This window comes from Myodes glareolus, chromosome 8 (genome assembly GCF_982192425.1).
Source record: "Myodes glareolus chromosome 8, mMyoGla1.1, whole genome shotgun sequence".
In the NCBI taxonomy this organism is placed as follows: Eukaryota; Metazoa; Chordata; class Mammalia; order Rodentia; family Cricetidae; genus Myodes; species Myodes glareolus.
The window spans coordinates 35,469,971-35,484,616 of record NC_142033.1 but is presented as its reverse complement, the minus strand read 5'-3'; the positions used below and the strand labels follow the sequence as shown (position 1 = coordinate 35,484,616).

The window sequence follows — 14,646 nt, the reverse complement described above, 5'->3', positions numbered from 1 at the left end:
ATTGCTCATGCACTTAGCTCACTAGGCCCTAAGTATTATGACATCTTGAAATGCCAAACCCTTAGCATCAAAGTCCAACTCTCTGTTGGATGCATTTGTCCAGACAAAAGCCTAGACACTTGAGCCCCTGCTTGTGTAAGATCCTTATTTGAGTCCCAATATCCTTTCTCTTCTCAAAGACCCTGATGAGTATCTGTGGACCACATTAGTCTCTCTGTGGCTTTCCTCCAGCTACCACTAAATAATTTGGGGAGGCTTTCTGCACAAGTTGGGCTTGTGAAATCCTTCTCGCAGTTTGAGATTTAGAAGACCGACATGCCGAGATGGAGGTGGTTTAGCATCAGGCAACTCCAGCAGCCACACTTCCGCAGGTTCATAGGTTGCTTCCCTGGCTGAATTTATTAATCATTTCTCTCTTGTATCACAACAGAATATTTGAGGGGAAGAGGCCAAGGAACCCAAGCAAAAAGAGTAGAAAGCACACTGAATCTGGGTCAAGCCTCAGAACATTATGTGGATTCTGGACTAAAACTACTATAAGAATATTTTTGTATAATACTTTGAAAAATGGAACTAAATTTGAATCATCATTGTACTGTTATCTAATATTAAAGTAAATCTAAATTAAATTGGCTCATTTCCTGGGTAAGAAGACTCCAAAGGCACCAGATGAACTCTCACCTTCCTAAGGAGAACCAAAGAGAATTAGCAAAGAACTGGGGTTTAACTAGCAATGTCTTTTAGAAAGCGCCCGTAGGTCTATGGCCATACCACCCTGAACGTGCCTGTTCTCATCTGATCTTGGAAGCCTGGTTAGTACTTGAGTACTTGGATGGGAGAAAGTGCCCGTAGTCCTACAGCAGTTCACTTTGAAATTCCCTAATATACACTCTGAAGTATATGTGGTTAAAACAGATGACATTTGTGTGGAGGAAGTGATTTTACACAAATACAGTAGTTTTCATTTGTACCTTTTATGTTGAGGTTGCCTATAATAATTCATTTTGTTTAAGGTTTCTCAGAGGAAACATATTTCATATGTATATAGTTTAGAATAAGTATGTGTCATGGGCATCTAGGGAACTGGCATGGGACCTACTTAGGCCCTCTGCATCTTGGTGACAGTGCGTAGCTTGGTCTTTTGAGTGTCCCCTAACAAAGGGACCAGTACCTGTCCCTGATGCATGAGCTGGCTCTTTGGAAGCTATTCCCTATGGTGGGATGCCTTTTTCAGTCTTGATGCAGGGAAGTTTGGTCCTGTCTCAACTTATATGTCATCCTTTGTTGATTCCCAAGGGAGATTCAGATCCCCATCTGAATGGGGAAGGAAGAGAAGTGGATGGAAAAGAAGGAGGTGGGGGAAGGGAACAGGAGGAGAGAAGAGAGGGGAAACTGTGTTGAGTATGTAAATTAAGGAAAAAATGAAAACATTATGTGTCACAATGAAGTTTTGATCAATAATGACCTCCACATGGTATTGTAGTCCCCTAATAACATGATAAGATAGAAACCTTTTATTGCCTGGTGGTAACATTGCATTTATGTCATAACCCACCATTACAATTTGATACTTGTTTATGGAAATGCAGGTATAAACAAATCTACTCTGGATAGTCATTTAAAATGTAGTCATTAAATGTCTGTGCTCTCTTTTATGAATTTATAATACTATCCATCATTATTTTAGAAGAAATTCCTTTAACTCATCAATGCGAGTTTACTATAAAACAGAATAGAATCTTATATTGCTGGCAGTTTCATATATTTTGTGTTTCTCACTCTCTCAGCTACACCAAAAGGCTAACCCAAGTGATGAATCTATGCTACCCAGCTTTGTGGAACCATGATCTATAATGTTTATGCATCACAAATAATAATTTCTCAGTTAACGTCCGTGAGGCTAAATGAGGCACCCTATATGTTACATATGTGTGTATATATATATATATATATATATGTAAATAAAAATATACAATGTTGGTATACATATCAATGTTTAATATTATAATAGATTATAAGCTGAGGTAGATATGTATCTAGTAACCGATTGTACTATATATAGTGTAGATGTGTGCATAATGAATATTGTAGTATATATATCTGGAACATCTTCATCTTTAAAACTAAACAATAGGAAACAATATAAATGTCTATCAATGGAAGATTCAGAAAATGAGTTATGTCATTCTCTTAAAAATGCATGCATCATAAGAAGGTTTTTTGGTTTGGTTTGGTTTGGTTTTTTTGTAAAAATGGCATATTATTTACTGATACAGAAACATTGTGGTTTGAACTACTATGGAAGAACCTCCCTCCATAAAAGAATTAGTTGTTCCTTTTGCATAGAATTTTTTATACGTAATAATTTGAGGTTGTTTACTTTCTTTTGCTGTGATACAGATTATAACCATGAGTTATAAAGCAGCCTAGAGAGGAGAGGGTTTATTTGGCTTGCAAATCCCAATCCCAGTTCATCATTTGAGAGAATCCAAGGCAGGTTCTCAAACAGTGCAGGAACCTGAAGTCAAGAAGTGAAGCAGAGAAGATGGGAAGAAATCAACAAACTAACCTGCTCCCCAAGGCTTCCTCAGCTTCCTGTCTTATACAACCCAGGACCCCCTGCCCAGCAGTGACACCATCGCAATGAGCTGGGCCCTCCCACATCAATTGTTAATCAAGAATATGTACCACAGACTTGCCCACAAGTCAACCAAATAAAGTCATTTTCTTGATTGAGATTCCCTCTTCTCAGATGCCCCTCACTTGTGTCAAGTTAACAAAAAATACTACGCAAAACATACCTCCTAAGGCTTGTGAAAGAAAAGGCACATATAGCTAAATATGTGCCTTTTGAGTTATTTAAACTATCCTTACACTTTGTAGACAACTGTGTTTTTAAGGAAGTATTTTTCAATTCTAAAGTGATATTAATAGATTATAAAAAGTAAGTAGCCATTTGAATTTCAGCTAAACTCAACCTCCACATTCCAGAAAAAAAAATACAGTACAAGAGAAAATGCAAGAGTGTTGGAAGTTCAGGTAGGCCAGCTGGAGTCAGGATCCTAGAACCTCCCACTAACTTCCTAGGGTCAACAGAGCCAGTTAGTGTGGTGTAAGCTCAGATTCCAGGACAGTGCTTCCTTACTCAGTTCGCAGAGCCTGTTGAGTGTAGATGGGTCAAAGTATGAGAAATGAATCTAACAAAGTGGGGGCTGTGAGCCACCATGAGAGGCTGTTTTCATTGCTGCTGTTGTATTGGGTGGCATGGGGGAGCAAAGGGTGGTATTTAGTGCATAGTAAAGCTTCCTCTTACTCATAAATTCTGCAGATACTGATGCAGACACTGGTAAAGATGTTAGAGAGTATGGGAGGTGGTTTGAGAAATAACAGCTATAATAAGAACTTTTATATGAGGAACATCTGTTAAGTACAGAACACCGAGAGAATAATTATGCACACATTAAATCATTTTGTCCACACAGTACTCATAGGTAGTAGGTGTGTTGGTTTATGAGAGCATTAAGTCTAATGGAGATAATCTAGCCAACTCAAGCTCACACCATTAGTGAGTATAAAAATAAGAGTCAACCCAAACTACTACAAAGTTCTTGACAACTTTACTGTGATATCGTGACTTTTAGCTCTCATCTATTGTGAACTAATTATATTAAAAATGGACATAATAAAATACTAGCAAACTAAATTCAACAGTGCGCTAAAAGAATCCTTCACCAAGGACAAGGGATATTTATTTCTGGAACAAAAGAATTGTTGAACATACATAAATATAGCTGTAGGATAGGCCCTTAACAGGATGAAGGACAAAATCCACTTGATCATCACAAAAGGTGCAGGATAAGTTCAATACGTTTCATAACAAAGACTGTCAAAACCTAGGAATAAAGGGACTTTACCTCACTATAACGAAATCTAGGTATGAAAAACTCAGAGTCTCCTAATCAATATGCAGAGGTCAAAGCCAAAGAATCATATTTCTGAAATCAAGTTATAATACAACTTTATAATAAACAAAAAGCTGAAAGGTGCCATTAAAAACAACATACAAATGAATATACTAGACAACCCAGATATAAAGACTTATCTACAGTCAGCTGACCATCAAAAAAGACACCTAGAACAACAAAGGGAAAAGATAGTCTCTTCAACAAATTGTGTTTTAAATACTGTGCAACCACATTCAAAAGATATTCCAGCATATTTGGAATCCATCTTACATCACACATAAAATCAACCAAATATCAGTCAAAGAATCAAAAATAAAAAGTAAAGTTCTCGCAGGAAACGAGGGGAAATCTTTGTAACCATGAAACAAAATCCCAGACAGCAAAAGCAAAATCAGACATTTCAGATTAAAACAAACTGACAATTGTTTTACAACAAGGAAAAAAATCAGTTTATAATAGGAGAAAATTCCTTCAATTTACATATTTCATAAATGGTAAATAGCCTAAGTATACAAGAAAAAATCCTAACAAAAATATAAATAGTTGTATTGTAAAATGTACAAAGGACACAGATTTTTAAAAAAATGTTAGAGTAAAGAGGTATGTGCAAAAGTTCTCAACAATTTTAGGGTAATAAGTCAAAACTTCAATGAGGTAGCATAACAGCCCCATAGTAAATTCTGTAATGAAGATCTGATTCTTTTAACAGAATGTTAAATTTAGTGTTTCAGTACAGGGATTTTTTTATATTAAATTAAATATGCATGAGGAATACATCCTAATGTTTTCTTTTGTTCCTCTATTGTCTTTGGGTGGTTTTGGAAACACCCAAAGGGGTGTGTACCTCATAAAAAGCATTCTGGGGTGTGTGTTCTTCTCGTATTTTTTTTTATTTTTTTTAAAAAAGAAAGCAAACTATCTGTTTTTCATTATACACACCCAATCCAAGTTCCCACTCCCTCCTCTCCTCCCATTCCCTCCTCTTACCCCCACCCCCGCGACCTACTCCTCAGAGAGGGTAAAGCACATTGTTTTGTACAAGGTCCAAGGTCCTCCCTACCATATCTAGGTTGAGCAAGTTAATTCATCCAAAGACAACAGGTTCCCAAAAAGCCAATACAAACAGTAAGGATAAATCCTGGTGCCACTGCTAGTGGCCCCTCAAACTACCCTAGCCATGCAACTGTCAACCACATTGAGAAGGACTAGTTTGAGCCTATACTTGTTCCTTCCCAGTCTGGCTGATGCTAGTGAGTTCCCGTTAGCTCACGTAGACTGTTTCAGTGGGTGTACCCATCATGGTCTTGACCACTTTGCTCATATTGTCACTCCTCCCACTCTTCAACTGAACTTTGGGAGCTCAGTCTAGTACTCTGATGAGGGTCTCTACCTCTGTTTCCATCAGTTGCTGAATGAAAGTTCTATGGTGATATTTAAGATAATCATCAATCTGACTACAGGTCAAGACCAATTCAAGCACACTCTCCTCTATTGCTTAGGGTCTTAGCTGGGGTCATCCTTGTGGATTCCTGGAAATGTCTCTAGAGCCAGGTTACTTTCTAACATCATAATGGATCCCTCAATTAAGATATCTCTTTCCTTACTCTAATCTCTGTCCTTCCTCCATCTCGTCTATCCCATTCCCTCAAGTTCTCCTCATCCTTCCCCTTTTCCCCTCCTCTTCGCCCTCACCTGTATGTTCCCAATTTTGTTAGGTAATCTTGTCTATTTTGACTTTCCAGATGGAACTATAAATGTTTTTCTTAGGGTTCACCTTATTACTTAGCTACTCTAGGATCTTGAACTATATTAAGCTAGTATCCACTTATGAGTGAGTACATACCATATTCATCTTTTTTGGTCTGGGTTACCTCACTCAGGATGGTGTTTTCTAGTTCCATCAATTTGCGTGCAAAATTCAAGATGTCATTGCAATATATGACTGAGTAGCAGTCTAATGTGTAAATGTGCCACATTTTCTTTATCCATTCTTTGATTGAGAGGCATCTAGGTTGTTTCCAGGTTCTGGTTATTACAAATAATGCTGCTATGAGCATAGTTAAACAAATGTTTTTGCAGGATGATTGAACATCTTTTCTGTATATGCCCAAGAGTGTTATTTATAGGTCCTGAGGGAGGGTGATTCCTAATTTTCTGAGAAACCACCATACTGATTTCTGAAGTGGTTGCACAAGTTTGCATTCCCACCAGCAATGGAGAAGTGTTTCCCTTACTTCACATCCTCTCCAGCATGAGCTATCATTGGTGGTTTTGATCTTAGCCATTCTGACAAGTGTAAGATGGTATCTCAGAGTTGTTGATTTGCATTTCCCTGATGCCTAAGGATGTTGAACATTTTCTTTCAACCATTTGAGATTCTTCTGTTGAGAATTCTCTGGTTAGTTCTGTAACCCAATTTTTAATTGGGTTATTTGGAATTTTAATGTCTACTTTCTTGAATTCTTTATATATTTTGGAGATCAGTCCTCTGTTTGATGTGGGGTTGGTGAAGATCTTTTCCCATTCAGTAGGCTGTCTTTGTGTCTTATTGACTGTGTCCTTTGCTTTATAGAAGTATCTCAATTTCAGATTTTCCCATTTGTTTATTGTTTCTCTCAGTGTCTGTGCTACTGGAGTTATATTAAGAAGTGATCTCCTGTGCCCATACATTGAAGGCTACTTCTCACTTTCTCTTCTATCAGGTTTAGTTTGGTTAGATTTATATTAGGTCTTTAATCTTTTGAACTTGAGTTTTGTGCATGGGGATAAATATGGATCTATTTTCATTCTTTGACATTTTGACATCCAGTTATGCCAGCACCATTTGTTGAAGATGCTTTCCTTTTTCCATTGTATAATTTTAGCTTCTTTGTCAAAACTCAAGTGTTCATAGGTGTGTGGATTAATATCTGGGTCTTTGATTTGATTCCATTGATCAAACTCACTGTTTTTATGATAATACCAAGCTGTTTTCATTACTGTAGCTCTGTAATCGAGCTTGATGTCATGGATGGTGATGCCTCCAGAAGTTACTTTATTGATTTGTCTATTCTGCATTTTTTATTTTTCCATATGAAGTTGATTATTGTTCTTTCAAAGTCTGTGAAGAATTGTGTTGGGATTTTAATAGGGATTGCACTGAATCTATAGATTGCTTTTGATAGGTTTGCTATTTTTATTACGTTGATCCTACCTATTCAAGAACATGGGAGATCAAAGACTTGTTGAATAGCTCTTTCATTACTTTGGTTAGTCTTACCTCAAGATATTTTATGTTATTTGTGGCTATTGCGAAAGGTGATGTTTTTCTTATTTCTTTCTCAGCTTCTTTATTCTTTGTGTATACAAGGGCTACTTTTTTTGGTTTTTATGTTTGTTTGTTTGTTTGTTTGTTTGTTTTTTGAGTTGAACTTGTATTCTACCACATTACTGAAGGTGTTTATCATCTGTAAGAGTTCCCTGGTAGAGTTTAGGGGGTCACTTATATATACCATAATATCATCTGCACATAATAATTTTTTCCTTTCTAATTTGAATTCCCTTGATATCCTTTTATTGTCTTATTGTTATAGCCAGAACTTCAAGAACTATGTTGAATAGATATGGAGAGAGTGAACAACCTTGTCTTTTTCTTGATTTTAGTGGAATTGCTTTAAGTTTCTCTCTACTTAATTTAATGTTGGCTGTCAGCTTGCTGTATATTCCTTTTATTATGTTTAGATATGTTCCTTGTATTCCTGATCTCTCCAAGACTTTTATCATGAAGGGGTGTTGGATTTTGTTGAATGCTTTTCTAGCATCTAAGAAGATGGTCATATGTTTTTTTTTTCTTTCAGTTTATTTATATGATGGATTACATTGATACATTTTCATATATTGAACCATTCCTGCATTTCTGGGATGAAGCTGACTTGATCATGGTGGATGATTTTTTTTTAAATGTGTTCTTGGATTTGATTTGTCAACATTTTATTGAGTATTTTTGTAACTATGTTTATGAGTGAGATTGGTCTGTAATTCTCTTTCTAGGTTGAGTCTTTGTGTGGTTTCAGTATCAGGGTAACTGTAGATTCATAAAGAGTTTGGCAATGTTCCTTCTGATTCTATTATGTGGAATACTTTGAAGAGTATAGATATTAACTCTTCTTGGATGTTCTGGTAGAATTCTGCATGAAAACCATCGGCTCTGGGCTATTTTTTTTAGGCTCTTTTGGTGACTGCTTCTATTTCCTTACATTTTATATGTCTATTTAAATTTTTTACCTGGTCTTGATTTAATTTTGATATATGGTATCTATCCAGAAAATTGTCCATTTCTTTTACAGGTTTCCAGTTTTGTGGAGTACGGGTTTTTGTAGTATGGCCCAAACAAGTCTCTAGATTTTCTCAGTATCTGTTGTTAGTCTCCCTTTTCATTTCTGATTTTGTTAATTTGAATTTTCTCTCTCTGGCTTTTGATTACTTTATGTAAGGGTTTGTCTATCTTGTTGATTTTCTCAAAGAACCAGGTCTTTGACTCTTTGATTCTTTGTATTCTTTTCTTTGTTTCTATTTTATTGATTTCAGCCCTCAATTTGATTATTTTCTGTCTTCTACTCTTCCTGAGTGTGTCTGCTTCTTTTTGTTCTAGATCTTTCAGATGTGCTGCTGAGTGAGCTTTCTCCACTTTCTTTATGTGGGCACTTAGCACTTTCCTATTAGCACTGTTTTCATAGTGTCCCATAGGTTTGGGTAAGTCGTACCTCCGCTTTTATGGAATTCTAGGAAGTCTTTAATTTCTTTCTTTATTTCTTTCTTGACCCAGGGGTGATTCAATAGTTCACTGCTCAATTTCCATGAGTTTGTAGGCTTTCTGACAAAAGTGTTGTTGTTAGATTCTAACTTTAAACCATGATGATCCAAAAAGATACATGGGGTTACTCCAATTATTCTTTTGTAACTGTGAAGTTTTGCTTTGTTACCAAGTATGTGGTCAATTTTAGAGAAAGATCCATCAGACGCTGAGAAGAAGGTATGTGTTTAGGTGGAATGTTCTGCAGATGTCTGTTAAGTCCTTTTGAGCCATGACATCTGCTGGTTCTCTCATTTCTCTGAGAAATGAGAAACCAGTTCACTTTCTGTCTGGTTGGCCTCTCACGTGGTCCTTTCAGCAGGAAACTCTCTTGCTGGCTGGCTATATAAGCTAAGGCAGGTCGGGGAGAGGGGGTTTGCCCCACTATGGAGGGCCTAGAGAGTGGGGTGTTCTGCTGGGTGTCTGGTCATTCACATCTTGGTCCTGTCTGTATTGTAGCAAGCAGTATTTCAGAGTTCCATGGAGGTTACAGGAGGAGAGGGGAGCATGGTGACAGGGTGGGGCTAGTAGTCTATAGGATCCAGTGAATGGGAGTGGGGATTGGAGCAGACTACATGCAGGAAACTCTCCTGATGGCTGCCTAGAGAAGCAGAGGCAGTTGGAGGGGCTGGAGTTTCCCCCCACTATGGAGGTGCTAGAGGGTGGGGTGTCCCTCTGGGTGGCTGCTCACTCACCTATTGGTCCTTTCTGGATTGTATCAAGCAGCGTTTCAGAGATCCACCAAGGCTGCTGGAGGATAGGTGAGCTCTTCTCATTTTTGGAAGAGATTGAGAAAATTTAGTACAGCTGTCTCTTTGAGTGCTTGCAAAATCCACCGATGAATTCAATGGCCTGGGTTCCTTTCTGTTAAAGTTTTTGATTACTGATTTAACCTCTAAGTCATCGGATGTTCACATTTTTCATTTCTTCTTGAAGGTACAGCTCTCTAGAATTTTATCCAGTTCTATCTTTATTCGGCTTATTTACTCTGCTGCTATATAATTATTTATGGTAGTCTCTTAGGAACTTCTAAACAGTCTGCCATCTGGTAAACATGGTTTGAGGCTAGGAAGCTTAGAAATAAAATTTCACCACTAAATTTTTTTAATTTACACTTGTTTGCTGTTAGGTCTCTGTGTTCATGAAAGGTACCCGCTTATACCACGTCTTTCTTTTTTCTCACCCTGTAGGATTACAACCACCGCAGCGTGCATGATGGATCTTCGAAGGTACCCTTTGGATGAGCAAAACTGCACCCTGGAGATTGAAAGTTGTGAGTTACTTGCTTAGGGGATGAGAAAGAGGGATGTTGGCTTGACCCAATTAAAGTCAACCTTCCTTTGAGTTAATTGGCACTAAGATATTTTTAGCTGTCACCTTTTCAAGTGTTCACAATCAGTGGAATTTTCCTCATATTGGTGGTCATAGGATCATTTCAGTGGCATTATCTTTTGGATATTAAGGAAAGTCCACTTACTGTAATTCATAAATTTATAACTCATGCTTTCTTCATCTTCCCTCATAAGCTTCTAATATCCAAGCTTCATTAGGTTAAAAAATATTACCTTACCTGTTAACCTAGAAGACTGTGAATGATCATTTAGAAATACACTATGGTACAGTGTTGTGTGGATGGTGTGTTTTTTACTATTGAAAAATATACAAGAATAAATGGCACCTCAGTGGGCTTATGCTTTAGATCAGATAGTTCATGTTTTTCACGTCTGTGGGCTGATTTTGGTCTGTGCTCTAAGGCTGTTTTTCATTGATTATTGCATTAACAATATGAACATTTCCATCCCTAAGCTCTAACCTGACAAGCTACCACCCTTGTGTCATCGTTTCTCAGCCATTAACCTACAGGCCCTTGAGTCCATTGATTCTGAAAACGCCATCTATTTGTTTTGAGAGTTACAAAAAGATGCAGGAGTTAACTCTGTAACTTACTGAAATGTGAAAAGTCAGCAGGTGTGTATTTTTGGAGTCTGAAGTACTTTCTAGAGCTAAATGTCAAGAAGGAAAGGGAAATGAAAACCTTCTAGCCGACCTTACAGTATTATTGAAAAATAAATGTGTTTCTCTACTGCGCTGTTAAGCAACTACATAAACTTACAAGTATCATTGTACATAAATAAAACTGATCTTATGGAGGCACTAAATTTAGATATAGCCATCATCCCACTACCAATGAAATAAATAAGAAAATTCAGAAACGCTCTTCAATTTTTTTTATTTTAAAGGTCATAAAGAACATGGTAAATATTAAAGGGTATTATTTATTAAAGAGTTAGCAGTGACTTGATTTAAATGACAAAATTGGAAACATAACCATGATCGCTAATTAACGACTGATAATAGTTTATAAATAAAACAGAGCTTTTGCTCAGCAGGTAAATCATTACCTTTGAAATTGGAGTAGAAAAAGAGGGACAGCTGATGGGCTGATGACAGATAATGGGTTAGCGTTTACCTTTGACTATTTGCCCATTGATTTTGTGATTTTTCTTAAACATTGGCTTCCTTTGGAAAGTTTTGTAATCTGAAACTGTCTTAACATTCTAAGATCCTTGGTTTTCATTGTTCAGTTAAAGGGCAATGAATTTTGCAAAGTATTTTAAACAATTCTGTACTAAGAATTAGCAGCATATTCTCCCCAAATTCACATTTTTTTACAATGTACAGTGAGTTTTCCTACAGTTTCGTAGTGTGTTGTAGAATGACATTTTTTCTTAAGATGATAAATTTCTTTATACTAGAAAGTATATAACCTTTCAATCCACTCATCACACTATGTAATGATCACAACAAAGCACACAGCAGATTAAATATTGCCTTAAAAGGCTCTATGGAGGCAGAAACATGATTGAAATTAAAAACCAAACAAGAACTATGGACCCACTGCCTTATATGTGTTAAACTAACAGCACAGTAGCATGTGACACCATGTGATAAATGCATTTTGACAACCTCTCAGAGGTACAGTATCTTGGATACTAAGATAAGCAAAGGCAAGAATTACGGATCGATGGGGAGCCAAGCTTAGTTATGTTTCCAAGCCCAGTTCTACTCCACCACAGACCTCTGCAGTCAACAGATGAGGACGGGAGCGGAGGCTCCACGACGAGTGTGGCAGCAGCTCTCTGCAGGGCCAGGAATCCTATATTACAAAAAACAGGTCTAAATCTCCCAGTCTCTCTGCTACAGGTCAGAACCGATCCTAGAAGCTGAAGCAGAATTCAGCTCCTAGGTCAAGTGCCTAATATTTACAGTTGAAAGGGAGGGTATTTTGTAGATTCAGCAAACCAAGCAGGCCTTGATTCCTTAGGGGAAAAAAATATGTTTATGCACATACTTACCCAGAAGTCTCAGTGTTACTTAGCTCAGTGTATTTAAAATATTTTTCATCTTAGCTATTGGCTAACTGATGTAATGAAATGTAATCTTAAGAATAAAATCTTAACAATAAAAAACTATTATGTGGTGCAGAAAAATATGCCAAAAATAATTGAGTCGATATTTACTTGCTGGCACTTGCTTGCTTCGCTTTTTTTTTCCCTAGATAAATATAAAATCAACTGGTTATTCCTTCACATTTTTTAACACTACATAACTAAATGTGTGATTTCATGAAATAGATTATCCTCAGCTGACAATGTATTGGGCTACAGCTCAGCTTTACTGGACCTAGTATCAGTTAGATTACAAGAATGATAAAATAGACATTACTCAAAACAAGGCTGAGCCAATCAAACCTTTCTGTGACCAACTGAGTGGAAACATTGCCTACATTACAGAATTTACTAGTTCGTATGTGTATCTCATTAAGACTGGGAAAATGTTTTCCGTGGGTAAGTCCTTTGAGACAAATTAAAGACATTTTGCTTATTTTTAATGCCATCTAATCAACTAAAATTGCAAAGGCCATATAGTCTTGTTAAACTGAAAATTTACTTGAATTTGGAGCCGAGTAATGGCTTGATAGCCTCAGGATGCCATAAAACGAAGCAATGGCATATAAAAAAATCAATCAAAGAATTTAGTATAACGAGGATTTGGAATTCAAAATCAATAAAGCTATCATATGAAGGCTGGATAACTACAGGCCTTGCGGAAATACATGTAGGTCTTTGGATAAAAATCATGGACAAATACTTGGATGGCTTTTCCCACTTTCTTTAGCAAGATTAAGGAAAATCTTTCACCTCTCCCTCTCACTTTCAACATAATGTGTCACCTCTTATGACATTCAAAGAAGTAGAAGCCAATTTCAAGTCTAAAATCTGTGTGGTCACCACATTCAACCCTTCATATTCTTCCCCATCCTGAGCAACACCTGTTTTGGGTGGGAACACATGAAGAAATGTCTGTTCTCCTCACAAAGGGCAGACCAAAGAAATGAGTCCACCCACATCTAGCTTGCTGAACTAAGTATTTTGGGGTTACTTAGAGTGAGTCTAAGGGAACTGACTAATGAAAAGCATACCCCAGAATGGATAACAGTTCATGAAACCTGAATCAGTGGAGCTCCCTATACAACTTGTAGACAGTTCTGATGGCTAAAAAGTCCCCTCCTCACTAGTGATTGCCTAGTGCTTTCATAACCTGTGTAAGGGTATTGCCTGACTTTTCCTGGAAAGATGTAAGCAGTATCTATTCATTCTAGATAGGGCACCAGTGGCAGACCAAAGAAACAAGTCCATCCAAATCCAGTGTAAAGATTCGGTGACTTGATTGAAGATACTTATAGAGGTTATTTATGTGTGCGGATTAAATTACAGATCATCACTGAGAAGCCCACCCCAGCACGAGTGATGACTCACAAGAGCAAGCAGCCCTGGAGCCTTCTGTATGATCATTTTTAGGCAGCACAGCTGTTCAGTGCCACATCTCAGCATTCGTTAATGCTTACGTAAACGTGGGAAGGGTCCTTGTCAATCTTGTAGTTGTCACACTTGGCTGAGACTTGTGAATTTAGTTTACATCCCGAGCTTTGTAGGTTTTGTTTCCTTTCTGAATATTAAAGAGTCTCCCTCCAAGATGGAATGTTTCAATTCAAAGAAGCCCTGGTTCTTTCAAAATGCTGTAATTGGTGACTATTGTTGTTGTTGTTGGTGGTGGTGGTGGTGGTGGTGATGATGATGATGATGATGATGTGTTCTAAATGTTTGCATTTCCCTAAATTCATATTGGAACCTACTCATCAGAGTGTTGTAATGATAAAGTTGGGCTGGGGAGTGAAGCTCTCTTTAATGGAGGTATTGCCTAGAGTCACCTCGTCCCTTCCACTAACTATATTAGATCACAGCCAGAAGATACCATCTATAAAAGAGAAAATAGACCCTCACCAGACACCAAGAGTTTAATCTATACCTTCATTTTGTACCTCCCCCAGGACAGAACTGTCAAAACTTTGAGATATTAATCTCTGCTGCTTATAAGTTGCATAGTTTGTTCTACTAGCTTTAGCATTTCCACTTACCCAAAGGGCTAAAATAAGAATGTAACACCTAGAAGTACTTCTTTGTTTCCAAGCTTACTGATTCTTTACCATGCTGATTATAAAGTAAGAGGAGAGGCTTCATTGCATGGTCACGATTCACTCATTAAAACCAAGGCTAATTTCCGGTAAGAAATATGTGGGAGATAATATATGCTATAAGTAATCCTTCCAGACTTTGTTGAGTTGCTTTAATTTTCAAAAATAAGAATAGTTTTAACTTCTCAGATAAGAGTTAAAGCACAGCTTTGAACGTGCAATCCAGCTTCTTTCCTTTGTATAATTTCATTTTTGTGTCTTAGAGTACCTCAAAAATGATTATAAAGGTGTCACTCAATAGCAAGATGAAGAAA

General features: G+C 37.2%; 1 protein-coding gene across 1 annotated transcript in view; it reads left to right on the top strand.

Moving 5' to 3' along the window:
* Gabrb1 (gamma-aminobutyric acid type A receptor subunit beta1) overlaps positions 1 to 14,646 on the top strand; it is a 411,905-nt gene that overhangs the window by 298,874 nt on the left and 98,385 nt on the right. Inside the window, exon 5 of the mRNA XM_048415118.3 lies at positions 9,987 to 10,069. Coding sequence (XP_048271075.1) covers positions 9,987 to 10,069 — 83 coding nt within the window. The remainder of the gene's footprint in view (positions 1 to 9,986; positions 10,070 to 14,646) is intronic.